The sequence below is a fragment of the Monodon monoceros genome, unplaced genomic scaffold, assembly GCF_005190385.1.
Source record: "Monodon monoceros isolate NGI ecotype Baffin Bay Population unplaced genomic scaffold, NGI_Narwhal_1 Super_Scaffold_10, whole genome shotgun sequence".
NCBI lineage: Eukaryota > Metazoa > Chordata > Mammalia > Artiodactyla > Monodontidae > Monodon > Monodon monoceros.
This window is the reverse complement of record NW_021703766.1, coordinates 13,248,521-13,268,325: the sequence shown is the minus strand read 5'-3', so window position 1 is coordinate 13,268,325 and position 19,805 is coordinate 13,248,521. Positions and strand designations below refer to the sequence as shown.

The window sequence follows — 19,805 nt, the reverse complement described above, 5'->3', positions numbered from 1 at the left end:
CAAGAACAAAAAAGATCTTTATGAGGACAACCTTGAAGAGCAGAGTGAATTTATTCCAAGAAGATTGCAGTCCTGAGAACTCACGGCCCACAGGCACATGGCAGAGTTGCTGGTTAAGGCCACGATTAGCAGTGACTTGCTGCAGGACTGCACTGGCTCTCTGCCACAGACACGAGTGTGGACCCTCATCCCTGTTCCCACTCCCCCATTAAGTCAGCTTTGGGAGTGAGTGTGGAACAGGAAGTCTCTACTCAGGCAAAAGCCTGACCTCTAAGGAAGGCCACAGGAAATGCCTCAAAGGGCCTCTTCAGGGTCGGCCTTACCAAGGGAACCCAGCCATCTGCCAAGGCTGGTTGTCATCCCCTTCTTCCAGGCCCTCATGGAGAGTGAGAAGGCCAAGGCCCAAGCTGGGCCATCAGATTTGTAAAGGTCACAGTGGACGCTGAACTTAGGACCTTCCTGTGTCCAGATGGAGCAGACACCAAGCCTAGGCCACTGTCAACCAGGAGGTCACAGTCCTGTTCCCAAGCACCATCTGTGCTTCACCAACTTTTAGAAAGGGCTGGGCCTGAGCTCAGGTTGGCTTCCTTTGGAAGCAGATTCACAAAGAAGTGGGTGGAGAGTAGAAGATTGAGCGCTCCCATGGGGGAAGGAAGGGAGGGCCTGCTATAGCTCCAGGCTTTCTCCTCTTGCAGAGGGACAAGCCTCATGAGAAGGGGCATCAGGCTGAGGTCTCAGTCCCCCAGGAGCTGCAGGCTCAGGCCCTGAGTGTCCACTTCTACCAGGTGGATGCTGTAGTTTCCGAGGCCCTAGGAGCAAAGGACAGGAGGTGCTTAGAGGGTTCTGGGTGGGTTTTAGGCTTTCGGGAGGCTGGACTGTGGCTGCAGGGCCAAGGGGACTTACACCTGTAGCCGCTGGTTAGCTGGTGGGCCACAGGGAGGGCTCCTGTCCCGCGCCAGATACCATACCCCGACCACACCATACCTCAGTCTTGGCCAGCACAGCCTCCAGAGCCTCCTTTTGCCGCGGCTCCTTGGTCAATAGGTAGAGAAAGCCCCCGCCGCCTGCCCCTGCCAGGCTCTGGCCATGCACGTGGGGGGCCAGGGCATCCATCATACGCCGCACAGCCAAGGGCTCACAGCCTGGAGCCATGAGCTTCTTCTGCTCCCAGTATGATGCCAGGCACTGGCCCAGCAGAGGCAGGCTCCCTGGGGTGGGGGCAGAGAGGGGAGTTGTGTGCCTGAGCCAGGATATTCACTCAGTGCCCATCTGTAGACTGGATGGGGTGCCAAGAGGCACTTCTTAACCAGTGTCATAGTTAAGAACCTGGGTTCAGTACTCACTGGAAACAGGAGTGATAAAGCCCACCTCACGGGGTTGTTTGAGGACTAACGAGCACAGAGCAGTTGGCGTGGTACCCGGCACAGTGTTCACTGAACTGTGTAACCCGAATCAGCTCTGACTCCCTGGAACTCGGCTATGGAGCCAAGCCTCTTCCCCCATCTGCTTCCTGGTAGGTGGGGCTGGAGGCCTTCCCCAGGATACAAGTATTGACCTGAGATGTGACTCCCACCTAAGTGTGGGACCCTGCAGAGGACAGAGGCTTCATACCTAGGGCCGGTGCCAAGTCTCCAAAGGCCCCGGGCCTCAGACCCACAGGCAACAGGCACTCACTCCTGGTGCCTGAGCTCCGGGGAAGAAGCGCCTTACCTTGGCGGAAGGCTTCAGCACACTCCTCAGTGTGCCGCACCAGGTTGCGGGCATTCTGCACAACGGCAGGCAGCCGGGCATACCAGCTCCTCAGCACGTCCTACAGATGGGGCAGGAGGGGTGCAGTGAGGCTCAGCCTAGCTGAGCCATCTCGCGTCCCTCCCTTCTGGGGCCAGGGCTCACCTGCAGCAAATTCCGGGCCAGACGGGTCTTGCCAGTGTACACCAGGAGCAGGTGGTCATTGAGCTTCTGGACAAAGCCCACAGGCACAGTGATCTCTTCCACTTCCACCTTCAGCGGCAGCTGAGCCCGGGAGCGCCCCACCTTGATGCCAGGCATTAGGCCACCCACTTGGTCCTGCCAGCCACCTCCTGCGAGAGCCCGGGCCCCGTCACTGTTGGAGCCTATCTGGCCCAGCTTCCCTCTCCCAGTGCAGGCTCCTGGCCTTGCATCCCTGGCAGGGACCAGTGTGGGAAGACAGCTTCCCCCCACAACTTCAGCTGGGCCAGGTGAGCTGTGCAGCTTCTGCCCCCGCCCTGGGAGCAAGTTGAGCCCAGCAATGGAAGGGGCTTCATTCTGGAGCCAAGCTTAGAATGCACAAAGCCTGAGTTTTGTTGCAGACCTAATGTGTACTTGGAATTGGGGTAAACCACATCAAAGGATTAAGACCTTACACTAACCTTTCCCTCTGAGGAGGGATGACATAGGACTTTCCCTACAGCCTAACAGTCCCTGCACCCCGGCTTGCCTGATAAAGGGTGTTGATGGTGGAAATAAGCTTCTCAGCATTTCTTATCAAACTTAAAATAGCTTGTTCACATTTTGCTTTACTAATGAAAGGTATCGATCTCTTTTCTTCTTGCAGCTATATAAAAATGTCAAAACTTGAGATGATTCTGGGATAGGCCTTTGATATTTGGAGAAGGGCCTGCAAGGATTTCGAGTATAAAATGCAAATGGCAGGAGGCATCTGGAACTTTACAGCCAAAATGTGGTTAGTGTCAGGCCTGGAATGTCAAGAACTCCTTAATTGCACCCCTCTCCTTCGGAGCACGTAGCGTAGCTTGTAATTATACATTTATTGGAGTGGTTATTGATCAGTGTTTGTCTCCAGTAGACCGTAAGACTTTTGATGGCAGGGATGCTGTTTTTGCTCGTTTTATCCCCAGGGCCCAATACAGAGAGGGTATTCGATAAATAGTTGTCATTTGACCAAATGAGAGATATGTTTTAGTTTTCTCAAAAGAAAACTAAAAAAGCTTCCCCATCTGCCCCTTTTGCTAATGACTACCTATTATGGGATGTGAGTCATTACAATGAAAGGAGGGAGCTAGGCTACAAAGTGGCCAGAGAAGATACCATAATCAGGCATCTATACATCTTTGTGGCAGTTTCCCTCCCAGAGTCATGCTGAAGATGAGGCCTGGCATCCTGAGGTGACCAGAGCACCCTAGAGCCAGACAAACCTCTGGCTGCTCTCCATTGTGCATGGATGCTAAGGGGCCACAGTGATGAGTAGGAGAAGCTAGTGACATTCTGTATGATCACAGCCATGGTGCTAGTGGTGACATTCTGTATGATCACAGACATGCACTGGGTACCCCATCATGTGGTGGGGGAAGCGAGGGACAAGTGGCCCTAGCCCAAGAGAGAGGCACGGTGCTGAAGAACAGGCTGAAGGTCCTGTCCCCTAATCCAAACCCAGCACTGCCCTGAGGGACAGCCCTGGGTAGGAACAGAGACATGAGGAATACCTAACACACATGAAAGGTGCAGCACAGACTCTTAACACTTAGTAGGTGCTCCTACATCAAGTTCTTTGAGGTAGAAATATTTCATTTTGAAAACCACCAGAGGGAGAGTGTCAGAGTGATAAGAGGGAAGTTCTAACCATTGTAAGGAGCAGCACAGTTCTGTCTGCAGGTCCAGGGAAGTCCCTGGAGGCCCCTGAAAAAGTTCCAGTGACCTCCCTCTGCCCTGGGGCAGGCCATACCTGTGGTAAGCACCTGCTCCAGATGCAGCACTGCGTGGATCAGGGCCTCCGTGCCCACCGCCCGGCCTGCGGCCCGCTGCAAGGCGGCCAGGGCAGCCCCCGCCAGGATGCTGCTGGTGCCTGCAGGGCACGGAGGAGAGTACCAGCCATGAAACAGCTCTGCCCAGCCCAATCCTGCCCCACCCCCTCCCTCTCCACTGGGCAGAGGCTGGGGAGAGGATTGGAGGCAAAGCTGAAAGGGGGAACGGAGTCGGTGAGCAGCAGGGAGACAGGGCCTGCTCACCAAGGCCAGAGCCATGGGGCAGCTCAGACCAGGTATGCAGCTCAAAGCCGCCCCCAAAGGTACACAGCAGCTGCTCACTCAGCGAGAGCTTGGAGTGGACACTCACGATCCCCGCACAGATGAAGGCCGCCTTCAACAGCGCCCCTGTGGAGTGAGCAGCATCCGGCAAGGAATTTGGTCTCCAGGGGTGGAAACAGACATCCCACCCATCTCAGCCTGGCCTGGGGCTCATCTAGGGTATAAAAGCCCAGCAGCGGTGCATACCCCATCCCCAAGCCACAAAAGGTCCTCTGGGCTCCATAACACCAGCAAATGTGCCAGCTCTACCTCCTGTGCCTGGGCAGTGTAACGTCAGGGCTCCTCCACCAGACTGGCTCGCCCTCAGGCCAGGCACCCATGGCCTGCAGGGTCTCTCGGGTTCTGCCCCCATCCCCCAGCTGGCTAGGTGTGCCATCCCCACCTGCGCAATTCACAGGTGCCCTGACCTGGGGCATGGGGCTGGCAGTAATCCTGCAGGTCATCCAGGCTCCCGCATACTATCTTCGTGGCCATCTTGTCCTGCCGAGGTCCCAATGCCAGCCACAGCTCGGGCTCTGGGATGCAGCGAGCCCTGGCCCCAATGGGCCGGCGGCCATTCACTCGCACAGCCAGGCCCAGCACTGCCCCACCAAGCTCATAGGCAAGGGGTGGCGTGTCACTCCAGCCCCCTGTGGCAATTGAAAAAGACCAAGCTGGTCACAGGGGCTGCCAGCTCAGTTCTGGGGTGGCTACCCTCACCCCTACCCACCCCCCCAAGGGGCTCACCAGAGAAGTCCACTCGAGCCGGGCACTCAGCCACCACCCACTGCCCAGGTGCTGGCAGCTCTACCGGCACCGAGGAGACAAAGTGCTGGGCTGACATCACAGCCTGGCGGATCAGGATCTGCCCAGCCCCCTCGTAGTGGCGGGCAGCTCGTACTAGTAAGGCTGGTCTGCCAGGAGGGAACAGAGAGATGGTGGCATGGAGCCCCAAGCTGGGGGCGGGCTCCTTGGGTTTGGGGACCGACTACCCTAGGTGACCTGAGGACACTCCACCTCTCTCTGGGTTTCCACCTCCAAGGACGGCAGGGGGCTACTCCAAGGGTTTTGACATCGTTAGCACCCACCTGCTCAGCCACTTGTCCCGCTCCTCGGCAAGCGCCGCCACGCCCCGCGCCAGGTCTCCACACTCCAGGTACGAGAAGGGCCGCACCCACTCAGGGTTGGCAGCTGGCCCACTCCGTAAGCCTCCTTGGCCCTCTGCCATGCAGCCCAGGACATCCGCCACACAGGCCAGTGCCCGGGCTGCCACGCCAGGGTCTCCCACACCAGCTGCCACTGAGGGACCAGGAGTCAGTAGTAGCTGGGGAGGAGGCCCGCCCTCAATGCCCCCTGCCCTCAAGCACCCCAGACCTCTTCACTTTTGCCCAAGATGTATCCTTGCCTGGGAATGCTCCCCACTCTTCTGCCTGGCAAAGTTCTCATCCCACCAGCCCCAGCCCAGACATGCCTCTGCGTCCCCCACCCAGGATGCCCTTAATGAGTAAGAGCTCAGGCTTGGGGGGCAAACCACCTGGTTCAGTCTCAGCCCCCCACCAACCAGCTGTGTGGCCGTGAGTGAATAACTGAAATGGGGAATGAGGCAGTCCCTGTGAGGCTAAGGCTGAGTCCCCAGCCAGAATGCCTGGGCCCCATGCAGGGCGGGCTACATCCCCCTGGGGCTGTGCTGGAGCTCTTCACCCACATCCAGCCCCCACCCCCACCCCCGCACAGAACGTGCAGGCTTTGCCGATGCTCACAGGACCCAGAGGCTCAGCCCCAGGCCTCCGCCTCTCACCAAACTCCCCACTAACAGGGATGGAGCTTCCCAGAAACCTAAAAGTTAAGTCCATTTGTGTCTTTCCCCTGCTTTAAAGTCTCATGACTCCCTAGTACCCTCAGGTCGATGACCTAGAGGGCAGACAGGGCAGGTGATGCTGGGTCTGGCTTCCCAGCATGGGTGCCCAGCACACTCACCCTGGTCCAGGGTGGCCATCAGGGGCCCAGGAAAGCCCTCGCGCACAGCAGCCTGGATCAGCGGGCGCAGGCTGAGGTCCTGTCGGGCCTCCAGCACGTGCCGCGCCTTATGCAGGGCCTGGCGGAAGAACAGGTGCCGGCGGGAGGCCAGTGTGGCAGCCCGATCCAGGCACGGCTGCAGCTGCTCCCATGACAGACGCCAGGAGGCTCGCCAAGCCCGCAGGGCCTTGCTCCCAGCCTCCTGGGGGTCCAGCATCCACAGCATGTCCTGGGGCCCCAGGGCCCTCGAGGGGTGGAGCACGGGAAAGAGACGGGCACTGAGAAGGCAGCGCTCAATGGGGGGCATGTCTGGGTCCCACAGGTCCCAGTCCCTGATGTGGGGAGAAGACACATGAGCAGGAGGGAAGCAAGTGCTCCTGCCTGGTCACCAAGACCTGACCACCTGTCAGCTGGGGGTTGGCTCATTCATGGGGACAGGACGAACTCCAGAGGCCGCACAAGCAGGCAATTCAGGGAGGGAGGCCCAGCTGCCCTGCCTCCTTCCCCAGGCCATTGAACAAAATCCCAAAGCCTGAGCACGGCCAGGAATTTGGAGTTGCCCAGGGAGAAGATGCTAGGGAAAATCAGGCTGCTCGAAACTACCCCAGGGGACTTCTCTGGCGGCACAGTGGTTAGGAATCCGCCTGCCAGCACAGGGGACACTGGTTCGAGCCCTGGTCCAGGAAGATCCCACATGCCGTGGAGCAACTAAGCCCACGAGCCACAACTACTGAGCCTGCGTGCCACAACTACTGAAGCCCGTGTGCCTGTAGCCCATGCTCCGCAACAAGAGAAGCCACTGCAGTGAGAAGCCCGTGCACTGCAACAAAGAGTAGCCCCTGCTCGCCGCAACTAGAGAAAGCCCGCCCACAGCAATGAAGACCCAACGCAGCCAAAAATAAATGAAATAAATTTAAAAAAACAAACAAACTACCCCAGACTGCAGGGATGGTGGGAGGTGGGGCAGGATGAGCAGAATGAGCCTCCAAGCAGCTACCACCCTGGCTGCCGAGGCCCACAGAGGCCCGTGGGGCCACCAACCCTACCGAATGCCTGTCTTCTGGAAGAACTGACTCCAAGACATGTTGAGATACGTTCCTGTCCCCTGTCTCTGGGGAAAGAGAAGGAAGCAGTCAGGGCTGCAGGGGCCACAGGAAGGGGTTAAGGGCAATAAGGCCAGAGGACAAGGATCTGCTCAAGAGGGGACAGGAAAAGAGACAGGGGCACTTAGGCAAGCAAGTTCTGAAACAGCATCAAGTCCTGAAGCTTCCACATTCCAGCCCGGGTGCCTGGAACTTGGAGCAGAATCCTGGCGCCTGACCCTCCATAACTGGCTCTGCAGCCCAAGGCGGGTCACCTCCCTCTCTGAACCTCAGTCTCCGGCCTGAAAAATGGGGATAAGAATCCCCACCCAGCCTGCGTCAGAGCAGCTGAGGAGGGAGGTAAAGGCCTGTTGAGACTCTAGTGGCTACACTCTCCTCACTGCCTATCCCTCAGGTGAGCGCTCAGAGAGCCCTGCAATGAAGCTGCGCTAGGACCCCCGGTGCTCCCCAAAGCCTAAAGAATGGGGGCGAGGGGAGGCAGGTGAGCACCTACTTCCCAGCTGTCGAGACGGCCAACGAGGGTGAAGGCCCGGCTGCGGGTGCCGTGCAGCTGCACATGGTGTCCCTGCAGGACGAGGTCGTGCAGCTCCAAGCCGTGCAGTGCCTCGGACTGGGCCACGTCCAGGCCACTCACGAAGCAGCCGGTGCCGATGTGAATGGGGCCCTGGCAGGGGAGCGGGCAGGCGTCCTGCGTGGACAGGGGAACCCCAAGCATGCCCACAAAACACACAGGACCCTGGCTTCCGTACCCTTGCCCTCCCTCTGCCTGCCCTCTCAGGCCTCACCCGCAGGTGGCAGTGCTGCAGGACACTCCCAGGAGCCAGCTGGACGGGGCCCTCCAGCAGGCAGCTGACCACAGAGCTCCCGGCCCCCAGTAGCTGCCGCTCCTGTGAAGCCAGGGAGAAAGCTGTGAGGGCCTGGGGCGGGGGCTGCCCCAATTCTCCTCCACAGCTAGGGCCAGAATTCCTGCTGCTCCCTGCGCCTGTCGGCCAGCCAGATCCCTCTCGATATCTCCCTGGCCACAGCCTCAGGCTGACTCCCATCCCATCTTGATTTCTGCTGCTCCCCCAGGGGCACGCTCTCCCTGCCTTCTCCTCCAAAGCAAATCTGCACCCAGTAGTGGAGGTCCCACCAGATGACAGCTCCCCCAGAAAACCTCTCCCACCTGTCCAGCTACCCCTACCCCTGCCACCCTGAGAGCCACCTCTGAACTCTACCTGCCCCATCACCATGAATTTGCCTGAATCCCCAAGCAGACCCTTCAGAAAGGGTGTGTGTGGGGGAATCTTCTCTAGCTGCTCACTCAGACTTGGATGTAGAATCCTGACTTGGCCACTTACTGGTTCTGTGGTCTTAGGCAAGTAACTTAACCTCTCTGAGCCTCCAGTGACTCACGTGCAAAATGGGGATAATAACACCTACACGCATAGATAATCTGTCCCAAGAGTGAGCTATTCCCTCCCCTCCCTGCATCCCCCCCATTCCTACCTGTCTTCAGGTACCCCGTAGGCCCCTCTGCTGGCCTTACCTCCAGGCAGGTCTTACCTCCACCTGGGAGTGCACGACCTGGGCCCCAGGAGCCCCCGGGAATGTGAGACTGTGCAGGAACTCACTGGCTGAGTTGGTCATGTAGTTGTAGCTGCCGTCAGGGACATATGCTGTAAAGATACAAGTACTGACTCCAACACCCTGCACGTTGCAGCTCTGACACCAGGCTGGGCCTCCCACCAGAAGACACATCTTCATCAGGGCCTGGGAGGGCAAGCATGGAAATGAGCCCACTGTGCCAATGGGGAAGCTGAGATCCAGAGAGGCTCAGCAACCTGCCCAAAGTCACACAGCTAGAAAGTAGAAAGACCAGGACTGGAGCCCAGGAATGAGACAAAGGAAGAAGAGGAGAGTTACCTCAGCAGGGGACTCGGAACTGGGAGAGGGTAATTGTCCAGTCCATGCACTCACTAGCCCTGCCTGGTCCAGGAGCCTGGGGGCCAGGCAGGTGGGGTGGGAGCCTCATTCTGGGGGCCTTTACTCCCATGGCCTCCCCACCCCAGAGAGCCAAGAGGCAGTACCCACCCACTGTGAGGGGCTGATCCCGAAGCTCCCTCCACAGCTCAGCCCGGGCTCCATGCCGATAACCTGCGATGTCTGCATCACCTTGCCCCATCTCTGGGGGCTGCCCCACCAGGAAGTCCTCCCTTCTCACGTTCCGGGCCATGCAGAGCAGGATGTCAAAAAATAGAGACAGCTGGGACAAGGGTGGGAAGCACTGCTATTAGTGGGTTCCTAGGCTGAGCTGGGTGGTTCCATCTCTAGAGACGCTGACATAGAGAGGGGAAAGGACTGGCCTGAGGTCACACAGCCAGGCTGCCAGTGTCAGTGCCTCGTGCCCAGGCCAGGACCTGCCAGTCCCCAATCCCAGTCACCTGGACAGGCCGGGCTCCGGAGTCCAAGCCCATGTAGGTGCAGGCGTCCAGAGGCGGGCTCACATGGGTGGCCAGGAGGTGCTCAGCAGTTTCCACAGAGAAGAAGACAAGCCCAGAAACCTGGAGGGGCCCCCACAAGGGTCAGGTGGGAGACCCTGGGGCCAGCCTTGTGCCTGAGTTGGGGAGGGCCATGTGCAGATGGGCCAAGCAAGGCTGACTGCCACACCGGACAGGATCATTCATCTTCTGGGCCACTCCAGCACCGAGACTCCAGGCTTACTGGAGGCAGCTCCACCAAGGGCCCCTCAGCAGGCAACTTCTAGGACCCCCTCAATTTTTAGGTCTCCTCCCAAACCCAGTTCTCCATCTTCCCTATAGTCTAGTCCCAGGCTCTTATCCACCACTCGTACCTTTGTCCTTCATTCTAGAAGGATCCCCTGAGTCTGGTTCCAGCCTTTCTCATTTGGGACAAGACCCTGAATTCCAAGGCTGCCCCCTCCTCAGATTTTGGCTTCACCTGCTCCCCTGAATACCAGTTCCAGATCTTCCTCAGATTCTGGTTCTAGCCTTCCCCAGAAGGAGTGGGGCTCTGCCCTGGCAGCCATACCAGTGGCACCCGCCCATCAGGCCTGGCACATCGTTGTATCTCTGCCTCAGTGCCTTGGTAATAAATGTCCAAAACGAAGCCCTACGTGGGAGCAGAAAACAGAGTTAGGGAAGGGAGCAACAGAGGATTACGAAAGAGGGCACGCAAGGATGTTCTCCAGATGTAAACCCAGGATGCAAGTCTGACAGGCCCCAGCATACTCCTGGGGATACAAGGGCCTGAGACCTCCCCCACCCTGACAGCAGAGGGCAGGCTTCAAATGTCTCCACAGCCCCAAGCCTGGGCACAGAGCCTGGCACGGGATCAGGGGCAATTCATGTTTGGTAAAAGACTGAGCACAAGAGCTGCTGCCATGGGGCGAAACTCCTCCAGATCCAGACCATGCCAGAAAGTCCAGGACGAGGCTGCCCAGAGCACAGGACCAGGAGGCCATCCCAAGATGGCTCAGCTGCCCACGCTGCTGCCCCAGGGGCACTACCTGGGAGTCCATGAGGTAAACACCATGGTTCCGGGCATAGGCCGTGCTCCCCGGAAGGGCGATCACTCTGGCTCCCCGGAAGCCGTCCCAGCTGATCCCTGCAGGTGGGGGAGTCAGGAGGCTCTCCAGGGACCCCAACCCAAGGAATGGGGGAATCCCTTCCAGGAGGAGGGCAGGGGCATCCAGGCACCTCTAAAGAAAATATGGTTTCCAAAGCCAAATGGACATTCCTCTGGGAGAATGACAACACCTCACCCCCAAAGTTTGTCCACAGAGCCCTTTGGGGCAAAGTGGGCAGGGCTAGGTATCTCCACTCTACGGACAGGCAGACTGGCCCAGCAGGGGAAGCCCTGCCTCCTGGTCTAAGCTCCATCCTTCAAACCTTAGAGTTGCCCTTGTGAACAGGGCAGCAGGCCAGGCCCAGAGACGGGGTGGGTGAGGAGAGGCAGAGCCACGTTGGCTGTGGCTAGGGAAGGCAGTCCCAAGCCTTCTCAGGCTCACCTGGGTTTGGAGGAACAGACAGCAGCATGTCGGTGCTGCAAACCCACACGCCTGGCGGGGAGCCTGGGCCCAGCTGTGGGGAGAGAGAATGAAGCTGGTGGCTGGGCCCAGCCCTTCCTCTGCTCCCACACAGCACAGTCTCGGCCTGTTCCAGGGAGACTCGGGCTGCTGAGGTAACAGGGGCCTCCCTATATCCATGGTGCCGATGCCAGCCCTCCCGCCTACTTCCTGAGGCCGTACCTCCCCGCAGTGTGGCCAATGCTAACATCCTGAAGCTCTAACTCACTCCAGGCACCCGAAGCCATTGTTCCTGGCATCCCCTGTCTGAGCCAGCACAGACTATGGCTGGTGGCTCAGCAGGAAGGCCCCATGGCAGCTGCCTGTCTCACCCGATGGCTCATGATGTCCAGCAAGCAGTCCAAGTTGCAGACCACGGCCTCCACAGGGGCCTGGGGGTTCTCCACAGGGAGGCAGGTGAAGGCCCGGCCACAGTCATCGAAGGGGAAGTCTCGGCCCTGGGGCGGGAGCAGGGACAGGCAGAAGAGCTTGAGGCAGAGAGCCTGGGCAGAAAGCCATCAAGTTAGAGGACTTTTACAGAGTGTGTTCTCATGTGATTTTTTAAATTACATGATTATGGTAAAAAATTAGCAAATGCAGACACACAGAAAGAAAAAGAATCCCTCAGGGATAATAACCGTTGCCCTCATTTTGAGGTTATGCCCTTTCATATACCTCATATGTATACTATTTTTTTTTTTTTACAAAAATGAAAAAGACGGAGACAACAGAACTTCACACACACACACACACACACACACACACACGAGTACAAGTCAAACTGGAGAAAGATTGGGAACCATATCAATGTCAATATCCTGGCTGTAATTATACTATAGTTTTGGAAAATATGACCATTGGCGAGATCTGGGCAAAGTTTACAGAGGCTTCCCTCTGGATTATTTCTTAAATGTGGATCTACAATGATCTCAATCAAACTTTCAATTAAAAAGGCTGAGATCATTCTATACAAACTTGTGCGGCTGGCCTTTTTCACTGAACGATGAAAATATATTCACCGACGCTCACAGTGAGCCAGGCCAGGCCCCAATTTCAGCATTTGATGGGTCATCTCAGCACGTCCACATGAAGTAGACTGCTGCCATCCTCATTTTACTGATGAGGAAACTGAGGCCTAGAAACAGTCAAGTGACTTGCCCCAGGTCACAGAGCTGGTCAATGCACAGGTCGGTGCAGAGAGTTAAATGGACCTTTCAATCACTGTCTAATATTCCACCAGGAGGATATGCTGTTTATATTTAACCGGTTCCCTATTTTGGACACCTGGATTACTTGTATTTCTGATTCTTCAGGATTTGCACAATGCACACTGGCACACAAAGGCAGAAGACCCCTAAAGTCCCATCCAACCCCGAGGATTGACCATCCTTCTGCATGGCCCCTGCCCAGCATTCTACTGACCATGTGCAGGATGAGGATCCAGGCCGAGTGCAGAACATCTGATGTGACCACCTATCAAAAGTGGAAGAGCACTGTTCACAGAGGTCTGGGCGGATGGCACCCTCTTGTGCAGGGAGAGACCCCAGCACAAGTCCACACAAGAACCAAAGGGGGGACTTCCCTGGTGGTGCAGTGGTTAAGAATCTGCCTGCCAATGAAGGGGGACACGGGTTCGATCGCTGGTCTGGGAAGATCCCACATGCCACGGAGCAATTAAGCCCGTGCACCACAACTACTGAGCCAGTGCGTCACAACTATTGAAGCCCACGCGCCTAGAGCCCGTGCTCTGCAACAAGAGAAGCCACTGCAATGAGAAGCACGCACACTGCAACGAAGAGTAGCCCCCGCTTGTTGCAACTAGAGAAAGCCCGTGCGCAGCAACGAAGACCCAACGCAGCCAAAAATAAATAAATAAAATTAATTAATTAAAAAAAAAAAAAGAACCAAAGGAACAACCAGCAAGGTCAAGACCAATGGCCACAGGGAGGCACGAGGCAGCCCTGGCCACTCCTGGATAAGGAAGCACAGCAGCCTTCCAGTTGGGCCACTCCCCTGTCCCGTTTTTAGGGAAGGCTGCAGGCGACAACGTGGGGCTGGCTGGCGGGTGACTCGCAGTAAGTCAGCTTCATGGTAACCACACAGTGGTCCCCTCCCCTGCGGGTGCCACCCCCACTGCCAGAACGTGTCCATGCCTGTGACCACCCTCACTGCCTGTGCCAGGGTGCCATGCAGACAAGGTGATCTCGTGAAGTGGCTGGGTGTGTGTGGGACGTGGGCCCAAGCTCTACGCACCGGGGGCCACTGCGCCTCAGTTCCAGCAAACTACTGCTATGTGGGAAGGAGAGTCCAGGGTAGCAAGATGAGATTTCTCAAGGGAAGCCAGAAAGCCTAACTCCTAGATACTGGCTCTGACTTTCTAAAACCACTACAAAGGCTGCCCCTGCCTTCTGCCCTCACCTGGACGAGTCTGCTCAATCTACAGATGCAAAAACTGATGCCAAACCAGAACTGGGCAGGAAAATGGAGCCCAAAGAGCTGGGGACCTTGGAAAGGCTCTGTTTGAAGCCCCCATCCCCGCTGTGCACAAGGGGGCACTTGAGCAGCACTCACAGTGAAGCCCGCACGGGCACTCAGGTGCTCAGCAACCACCAGCAGGGCGTTGAGGGTGGCTCCTCCACTGCCCACATGAACCTCAGGGTCTTCCACGGCCAACAGCAGCGTCCTGGCGGGGATCTGCTCTCGCTTCTGCCGTATCTCCAGCTCTGCGGTCAGAACATGACTGGGACCTGTCCCCCAGCCTCTCCACCCTGGTCCCAAGCACCTCAAGCAAACCTCCTGACAGCCATTATTTAATCTTCTTTGACTTAGCAGCTTTTCATCTAGTAGCTCATCAGATCTTTTCCCAACTCAGTGAGGTAAGTACAATTACTCCCATTGCACAGATGAGAAAACCGAGTCTCAGTGAAGTGACCTATGTCGGAGGTCACGTGGCTAGGAAGAAGCAGAATCTGGGTTGGAACCCGGGTCTGCCCAGCTCCTGGGGCTGTAGGGGTATGTGACAAGGAAAGGGGAGAGGGTTCCACATTAGGGGCAGAGTGGAGAGGGAAGTCAACTACCTCTCTGGAAGACCTCGACGCTGTCCTTGTACTGGCATGTCAGGATGATGACCGTCCAATCAACCCCCTTCGGCTGCTCCATTCTGGCCAAAGTTGAGGGGCTTCCAGGGCAGAGATATGGGTATATGTGAATTTTTAAAAAATTATCATACCCTAAAATTGATTTCTTTGGTTGTAAGTAGTTTTATGAATTTTAATACATGTATAGATTCTTGTGGTTACTACCACCATCTGCATCTTAAAAAGCTCCCACATGCTAACCCTTTACAGTCACACCCTCCTCCATCCCTCACCCCTGACAACCAGCCATCTGTTCTCCAAAGCTATAGTTGGAATGTAATCTTTTGAGATTGGCTTCTTTCACTCAACATAATGCCTCTGAGATTCATCCAAGTTGGCTATGCATATCCATAGTTCTTTCTCTTTTTTTGCCAAGCAGTATTCCGTCGTATAGACATCGCACAGTCTGTTTCTCCACCCACCCACTAAAGGACACCTGGGCTGCTTCCAGGTTTTGGTAATCATGAATAGAGCTGCTATAAACATTCATGTGCAGATTTAGCATGAACATAAGACTTCATCTCTCCAGGCGGACACCTAGGTGTGGGATTGCTGGGTCACATGATGAGTGTATCTTTGACTTCATCAATCTGGGTGCATGACATTTCCTCAGGAGAGGAAGTAAGGGGAGCGGGGTGGGGTTGACAGGGGGTCCCACCTTAAAACAAGGGGCTGCCCTTTCTGTACCGCAGGCCCCTCATCATCCAATCATTGGCACTGAGCTGCAGGGAGGGAGGCTCTAACTTCTAGGCTCCCGAGGCTGAGGGCAATTCCCCGGAAAAGAGGGAAGCTCTGGGAGAGGTGTACCAGTTTGTTCAAGCACAGCATGCTAACAGCACCCACTACAGGGACCTCAGAGGGGACCTCCCCTCCCAGAGGCTCCAAGCCAGAAGGGGGCAGCAACCCCACCTGTCAGCCATCTTCCTCCAGGGCACTCTGAGCAAGTGAGGGGAAGGTGAAGCCAAAGCTATGGCTTCACCCACTCCTCTCCCCCAACACTCCTTTCCTACCGGATAAGAAACCAATCTGACTGTAGAGGCCCTGGCCTCCCCAAGACCTCTGTGGACGAGTCCCTAGGAGTGCGCTGGCATCTACCTCTGGCAGGGTCCCAGTTGCTGTCCCATGCAGCAGCCCACCCCCACCTCTTCCCTCCAGCCCCCAAAGCTCAGTGTGGGGAGGGCCGGTGGAGTGAGCTGCATGCCACCCCAGAGGTGCCCTGAGCACACGTCCATCTGCAGTCAACCCTCACCCCAGCCGGAGCCAACAGGAAACCTGAACCTCAGTAATGGTTCCTTCCTATGCCAGACTCTGCTGCCACCGAGCCCAGGGTTCAGGCTGACAGACACTGCCAATGAGCAACGCTCATACTCCCACGAGCTTTCAGGGAAAGCTTCCACCGCTAACAAAAATTGCTCTGTTCCCTGTTCAGCTCAGGAGGGAAATCCAGAGGGGAAACCTGAGCTAGAGATCTTGGCCAGGCATCTGAGGTCAAAGGCATTCCCCAGGTTACCCATCTGGCCTTCTCAGTAAAGGGGGTGTCTGGGGATTCCAGACTGGCCACCAACTCCCTGTGTGATCTTCGGCACCCCTAACCCTCTCTGGCCTCCTGTGGTAGGGAGTGTAACGGATAGATGCCCCCATCTTGTTCACACGGAGGCCATGCTTCCCACCAACCAATGACATGAAGAAGACAGACCCACTCCTACAAGATGGGGATCCTCTGACAGGCACTCTTGGCTCCAGAACTCCCCATCAACCCAACAGAAACTGTCTTACAACCGCACTGCAGTCTGAGAGCTTTCTACCCATCCCTCCTTTCTTCCTTCCAGTGCTATCACAGGAAGCAGAACTGGAAACTGACAGCTCTCTCTGCTTCCTCCAGCTCCCTCCCCTTCTTCCCTCCCCCAATACATCTCTTGCAAGTCTAATCCCATCTTGTTCTTTGCTTCTCTGAGGAGCTAAACCATCATGGGAGTATATCATCTTCCTCTTGGGACTGCCAAAGGAAAAATTACTGTAAGAACCTCTAAATTAAAGCCTGGGAAGTACTTCCTTTATCCTTAAAGATGAAGAAACTGAGGCACAGAGAGATTAAGTGACTTGACCAAGGTCACAGAGCTAGCAAGTGGTAGAGCCAAATTTGAACCCAGACACTTTTTTTCCAGAGTCCATTCTCTTAACCCCTATACTGAATCTACTTTTTAGGATGGAAAAAAGAACAGACGTACTAAATATATGTAAAGTGCCCAATACAATGTGACAATGAAATGGGGATGGCATTAATGATAACAGCCACTAGAAGTGAGCTCATCCACCCATTCTGACCCACAGTTAAGGCACTATGATTTTTCATCTTCACAACACCACTGCCAGGTAAGTATTCTGTCCACTTTACAAATGCTAGTTGATGCTGCATCCATGACTGGGACCTGGGTGTCTCAGATTCTTATTTAGGTGATGGTGATAATGATGTTTGATCCCAAGCAAACGTTCTAAAAGAGAGCAATGAAGAAATGCCCCAAGGAGAGTCCAAAGGTCTGAGCCGGTCTTGGCATAGTGACTGAGAGTCATGAGCAGATGACAGGTCGCAGGCAGAGGAGGGAGGACGGCATGATCTGGACTGTACTCTACTAGAAACTGGAGCAGAGGAATAGTCCTGGGCTGTGAATCAACCCCCAGAGGCTGTCCCCAACTCTCCCTCTTCCTGTGTGATCTTGAGCAGGTTACTTAACCTCTCTGAGCCTCAGTTCCTTAATTGAAAACTGGAGCCAAGATACCAACCTCCTAGGATGGTTGCATTAAATAAAACACAAAAATATGTGGCACACAGCAGGAGCTCAATGAATGGTAGTTCTCTCCAGTGAGGAAAAGCAACAGGAGAGTTCGACTTGACCCTGAAGCAGGTTGGAGCGAAAGCTCTGATATATTCTCTGGGTCAAAGATGCCCCTGTAGAAGAAAAAAATCAGGGAAGGCCTGGGAAAATCAACCAAGGCTAAGTAGCATGCCTTGCCCGATAAGACTAAAGGGTATTATGAGAACACAAAAGGTGGAACAGTACTGGTGGCATAGGGAGTGTCTTCTTCAGGCACCACGCCAGAGACACGCTGAAGTATCAGCTCATGTGACCCACTCAACAGCCCTATGAATTGAATTTTACCACATCTACGTTATATTTAAGGAAATTGTAGCATAAAGAGATGAAATAGCCTGCCCAAGGACATAAACAGCTTTTACAGGCAGGTCAGGTGTATCCAACTCCAAGATTCTTGTTCTTACCCACCCTGTAGAAACAAGACATCTCTCCTGGAGTCTTTAACCTCTGTCATACCTGACATTTGTACAGAAATCTTAGATAATACAGGCCTCTATCCAATATTCTGCACACTTCCAACAGAACTTCATCTACTGAGGCCAAGTTGAAATAGTTCTTAATGTCCTCAGCCACACGCTGCCTAAAATTAGGATAGGGAAGGGAAGCCAGGGACAGAATAAAATAGTAAGGCCTCTTCATATTTTGCTTTTTGAAGAGAAGTGGGGCAGGGATTTTGCATTTTAAGGGGAAAAAGTAGCCCCACGGAGGAATCTGATTTGTCTTCTGGGAAGCGAAAAAAGGCAGAAGGAAGGTGATTGGGAGTAAAATTACACTGCAAATTACACAAACGTCATATAATTGAGATTTGTGGATAATGACGAGCCCCGATGGGGTAAACGGAGGCAGGAAAAGCGACCTCAAAGAAAAAATCACCAGCGCCAGCATCCAGAGGCCCACCTGCCTATGGTCCCTGTCCCGGGCGTCCCCAAGTCCCGGAGCTCCTGTAGAAAGACCCAGGCCAACGGGTTGAAGGACCCGCAGACGACCCTTGGAGCAAGTGGGCGCCCGGAGGCTGCTGCAGAGTTCCCCGACGCTCTTCCCTATCAGGAACCAGGCAGCCAGTGGCCCGGCTCACTCCTGCGGGTCCAAGAGTGTGGGAGGGAGGCGGAGAAACGCCGCAGAACACTGGGGGTTCCGTACCGGTATCCGCGCGGTCTGATATACGTGCCTCCGCCGGCTCTCGGCACAGCAGGATGTTTAACGCGGGGCTGTGCGTGCCTTCGCGGCGCACCCTGGGAAATGTAGTTTCAGCCCTTCGCTCGCCCTGGTTTGTCCTCCCCAAAAGCCCAGCTCGGAGCTATCGCCTGAGCCAGCGGAGATGGTCAGGGCAGCGCTTTCCTAAAGGGCAGTGATTCTTCCCTTCGAGAAGTGAGGTGAGGGGAGAAGGCGGCTCCGCTGGGCAGCAAAACTACAACTCCCAGAGGAACCAGTGCGTTGTAAAGACAAAACTCGTTTTCTGAGACTCGGGGTTCCAGGTTTGTGTTTTGTTCGTTTGTTTAACCCCCTGGCGGGGGGCGTGGTGCCGCCGCGTTTCCCCGAAGAGACACAAATCAAACCTGGAGGAAAAACCCCCACAGGTGTTCGAGCGTAAGCGACTACAGTTGGATTGGCAATTGGCCATGCTTTGGCGGGTTCATTATGTGGGTTCTTCCGGTAGAAACTTTTCAACTCTGTAGTGAGAAAAAGATCTGTGGCTTTTTTGGAAAAGTTATGAATGGCAGCATTGTTCGTAAGAGCGGAAAACTGTAAACTCTCTCTCCGGGGTACTGGGAAAATAAACTAGGCACATCCATGCAATGGAATACTATGCAGCAGTTAGAAATAATGAGCTAGACCTACATGTTCAATAGGGAAAAGTGTTCAAGACACTTTGTTAAAGAACATTATGTATGGGAATCTACTCATGTCAAAAATAATGTATGCGGACATATAGTACATGTGGATAGGAACCGGACCGGAAGGAGCACCCTCTGAGGTGGAGACTGCCAGGGATGGGGATAGGCAGGGAGAACTTGAGCTTTATTTGTATTGTTTGAATTTTTCTTATGAGAATATACTTGCCAAATCTAGTGTCCTTAATAGGGAGCCTGCAAGGCCCAAGCGGTCAGTCTCAGAGAAGATGAGGGATTCTGCTCTAACTCTGTGTAACCTTGGCCAGTCACTTGGCTATTCTGCCTCCTTGTCTTTATCTGTAAAATGCGGTAATAATAGTGTCAAATGCCTAAGATTCTTATGAGGATAAGATAAATAAATTCTTGACTCCATAGTAAATTCTCCAAAAATATTAACCATTATTATGATGATTGTTGTTACTCCCATGCGGACTCCTTAAAGCTGGATCAATGGTTTGTTCACTATTGTATCCTCAGTCACTAGAATGTGCCTAGGACATTGTAGGTGGTTAAAACAATTTGGGTTTGTATTGTTTGTTTTTCTGGGGTTTTTTGGCCGCACCACATGGCTTGCGGGATCCTAATTCCCCAGCCAGGGATCAGCCCCGGACCTTGGGTTCTCGGCAGTGAAAGCGTGGAGTCCTAACCACTCTCCCACCAGGGAATTCCCAACAA

The 19,805-nt window shown here is 55.0% G+C and overlaps 1 protein-coding gene across 9 annotated transcripts; it reads right to left on the bottom strand.

Moving 5' to 3' along the window:
- Nucleotides 1–32: 32 nt before the first annotated feature.
- On the bottom strand, nt 33–18,420 carry FCSK (fucose kinase). Of its 9 annotated transcripts, none has more exons than XM_029202112.1 (25): nt 18,379–18,396; nt 18,136–18,179; nt 14,306–14,406; nt 13,800–13,951; nt 12,651–12,701; nt 11,561–11,731; nt 11,172–11,244; nt 10,671–10,768; nt 10,193–10,273; nt 9,586–9,705; nt 9,236–9,407; nt 8,708–8,820; nt 7,948–8,049; nt 7,656–7,850; nt 7,106–7,170; nt 6,021–6,391; nt 5,132–5,342; nt 4,791–4,957; nt 4,472–4,693; nt 3,987–4,130; nt 3,704–3,823; nt 1,894–2,081; nt 1,711–1,810; nt 985–1,208; nt 33–809 (listed from the first exon to the last, which is right to left on the bottom strand). In XM_029202112.1, exons 3-25 carry the CDS (start codon nt 14,385–14,387, stop codon nt 735–737), a joined length of 3,297 nt encoding a protein of 1,098 aa, XP_029057945.1. In that variant the 5' UTR covers nt 14,388–14,406; nt 18,136–18,179; nt 18,379–18,396; the 3' UTR covers nt 33–734. The 9 variants fall into 9 exon arrangements, with proteins under 9 accessions (XP_029057945.1, XP_029057938.1, XP_029057929.1 ...); XM_029202105.1 differs by lacking the exon at nt 18,379–18,396 and adding an exon at nt 17,147–17,312 and having other exon boundaries at nt 18,136–18,368; XM_029202096.1 differs by lacking the exon at nt 18,136–18,179 and having other exon boundaries at nt 18,379–18,420.
- Between the last annotated feature and the right edge of the window lie 1,385 nt (nt 18,421–19,805).

Coding starts and splice junctions, on each gene's coding strand:
- FCSK (XM_029202096.1), bottom strand. CDS start 14,387: ATGGAGCAGCCGAAGGGGGTTGATTGGACGGTCATCATCCTGACATGC. Junction 5,343..6,020: donor GATGGCCACCCTGGACCAGG/GTGAGTGTGCTG, acceptor CTGGTCCCTCAG/TGGCAGCTGGTGTGGGAGAC. Junction 810..984: donor CTGTGCTGGCCAAGACTGAG/GTATGGTGTGGT, acceptor CTTTGCTCCTAG/GGCCTCGGAAACTACAGCAT.